Here is a 3253-nt window from a genome sequence, read left to right on the forward strand (position 1 = left end):
TTCAACAAACAAGTATTTATTGAGTGCCTACTATGTGCCAGGCACTGTTCTAGACACCCCCAGAAGAAAAAAACAAAAAAAAAGATAGAGGCAGCAAACACAAATTCTGAGGGAGAGGAAAGGGGCAGTTGAGTAAGATGGCTAAGGGAACTGAGAAGCCTGAGGTGATGGGGGCTCTGTCATAGGCCTCATCTTCGGCCTCCTCAACAAAATCCTCCTCCTCTTCTGCGGTGGCATCCTGGTACTGCTGATACTCAGAGACGAGGTCGTTCACGTTGCTCTCAGCCTCGGTGAACTCCATCTAGTCCATGCCCTCGCCTGTGTACCAGTGGAGGAAGGCCTTCCTGCAGAACATGGCAGTGAACTGCTCCAAGATGCGCTTGAAGAGCTCCTGGATGGCCGAGCTATTGCCAATGAAGGTGACTGCCATCTTGAGGCCACGAGGTGGGATGTCACAGACAGCTGTCTTGACGTTGTTGGGGATCCATTCCACAAAGTAGCTGCTGTTCTTGTTCTGCACATTAAGCATCTGCTCATTGACCTCCTTCATGGATATCCGACCATGGAAGACAGCAGCCACAGTGAGGTACCAGCTGTGGCGGGGGTCACAGGCAGCCATCATGTTATCAAAAAGAGGTTCTCTAAAGGCAGGGTCCAGGCTAAGCTCACAGCAGGTACTCATATTCTTTCCTAGGCTTTTATTTATACTTTTTTTATTTTCCAGTTAACACTTGGTTAGCATATGGTAATTGTTTTTCTGAAACTTTGAAGTGCGTGGTTAGTCCATTATTTCTCCACTGGAGGGCAAGCTTTCCAACTCAAATTTTACTTTTCTGATTCCTTGAGAATGAAAAGAAGGACCGTATGTTGACCAGAGTTGTTGTTTTAATTGTCTCAGGGAAATGAGATTGTTGCCGTGTGTTGGAAGTGTCTGTATTTCCTCCTTGTATAATATATAGATTTCTGATCCAATATGTCCTGATCATTGCCTTCTGCAGAGGTTAAAAATCCCAGATACAGCCTTTGCTATGTGTAAAGCCCATGACCTGGCCAATGTGTCTGAGTGCAGTTTTGTGTGGGAGAGGGCCCTGATACAAAAGCGGAAAGAATGGAGACTGGTCGCAGGCAAGTCACGCCCTCCCTGGCCCCCTATTCCTCACCTGTAGCGTGAGGACGGTTAACTAGGTAACAGCATCCCATGATTCTGGACCCACAAACCAGAAGGCTCTGAGAGTCAAAGACTGTGTCAGACCCATTTTGATTACCCCTCAAGTCCCCACCCTGCCACAGTTCAGTGAGCCCTCAACACAGAACAGTCCTGTGACCAGATGTGCAGCTGTTTTCCACACATGAACCAATTCTCCAACACCAGCTGAGTGTCCTACAATTCAACTGAATCCTGACACTGTTTACCTGAACTCAGCATCCGACCCCGCAGGTGAAGGGTTCAGTCCCACAAGACCATCCCCTCTTCAGATGCAGATCGCAAGTCCAGGCCTCTGCTCCTTCTGACCGACCAGCTATAAATCACGGCTTCCCATGACTCCTTCTTTGGGTTCCATCATTTGCTTGAATGGCTTACAGAACTCAGGGAAACAGTTATATTTCCCATTTACCATAAAGGATATTACAAAAGATACAGATGAAGAGATGCACAGAGTGAATTGTGTGGGAAGGGGCATGAGTTTCCCTGTCATCTCTGGGTGCCTCGCTCAACACTTCCAAGTGTTCAGCAACCTGAGAGCTCTCCAAACCCTGTCATTTTAGGTTTCTATGGAGGCTTCTTTACTAGGCATGATTGATCACATCCTTGGCATTAGTGATTAACTCAACCTTCAGTCCTCCCCGATCCCTGGAGGTGGAGGGTGGCTGAAAGTTCCAGCCCTCTAATCACGTGGCTGGTAACCAGCGTTCCCCGCCCACCAGATGTCTCATTAGCATAAAGAAGACATTGACACAACACTTTAGAGATTTCAAGAGTTTTGGGAACTGTGTGCCAGGAAACGGAACAAAGAACAACTATTTATATTTCACAAAATCACAATCTCCAAGAGTTATGCCTGAGCAGCCATCTCCTAATTGAAGGAGTAGGACGAACAATCATGGTTCTGTGCACCGTTTAGTCAACTCAGCCCTCATCCTGGGCTCCTGTGTTTAGACAATGGGAGTTTTGAATATGGGACAAAAGTGAACCAAGCCTTTTAATGCAGCAGTGTGACTTGTTCCACATAGAAGAACATGGCAACCCTGTACATGTGAATTTAGCTTCCAACAGTTATTCTGCACATGGGGGTTCTAAGTTCCCCCTTGCATCCCCAGGTCTACCTCTTGGCTTTGCTGCAAGGCATCTATCTGTCTGCAGGTCCTGAGGAATGTGTCTCAGCACAACTGCACATCCTCAGCTTCAGTCGCTGGGGAATCTGAGAGTCATGTGAACCTGACCCAGCCTCTCCCAAAAGTGATGATCATCCGCCAGTTTGCCAGGATAGCTGAGTAACTCATTCAGTGAGTTCTTAGCCACTCTCATCTTCCTCCATCATCACAGTTGGGGGAGAGGTTTAATTAGGAGCATGTTGTACCACTTTGGTGAGGGTCTCACCTGAGTTGGGGAGAGGCACCTGGAGTCAGAGTATACTTTGACAGCATCATAAGATTCTGATCTGTTTATCTCTACTTACAAGAGGAGTCATTTTGTTAGCAGAAATGATAACTGTATTTTCCAAACAGGGAAATAAAAAAGAATTTTTTTAAAAAAGAAAAAATGATAACTACCTTATCTACATAATGTGAAATGGCAACCATTGACAACAAACAAAATAAGAGAACTAAGCAAGATTGTCTGTTGGTGACTTCCAGTAATATTAATTTGTACTTTTTTCTCCCCTCATTTATGAGCACATACATTGTAGCAGGAATAAAAGCTTCAGGAACATTTTGTGGCAGAAAAAGTTGAAATGGAAAAAAACATCATTAGTTGCTTATTTCCCACCAATAGAGTAAGGCTGCCATTATTCCATTTCATTGGCAAACGTTTGTATCTAGCTGAAAACCTTCCCAGACCCTCCAGGAGCAGAGATTGAGGACCACTGCATTAAACCTTTAAGGCTGGTCTGCTGCCTCTGATGGAGTTAATCTGCTTCACATATGTGTTGAGCTACCTTACAGCACTTATATACCTCATTTCTGGCATACTAACTTGCTGGGGCATTATCTGGATTCATGTCTTATCACTGTGACTGAATCTCTCTGTTAC

At 45.3% G+C, this 3253-nt stretch overlaps 1 protein-coding gene across 1 annotated transcript; it reads right to left on the reverse strand.

Moving 5' to 3' along the window:
- LOC101127583 (tubulin beta chain-like) lies at positions 1-682 on the reverse strand. Its single transcript, XM_055359789.2, is given in 1 exon segment — positions 1-682. A coding segment is annotated over 1 exon segment (633 nt). The 3' UTR covers positions 1-49.
- Positions 683-3253: the final 2571 nt, after the last annotated feature.

The sequence above is a fragment of the Gorilla gorilla genome, chromosome 14 (assembly GCF_029281585.2).
Source record: "Gorilla gorilla gorilla isolate KB3781 chromosome 14, NHGRI_mGorGor1-v2.1_pri, whole genome shotgun sequence".
Classification (NCBI taxonomy): Eukaryota; Metazoa; Chordata; class Mammalia; order Primates; family Hominidae; genus Gorilla; species Gorilla gorilla.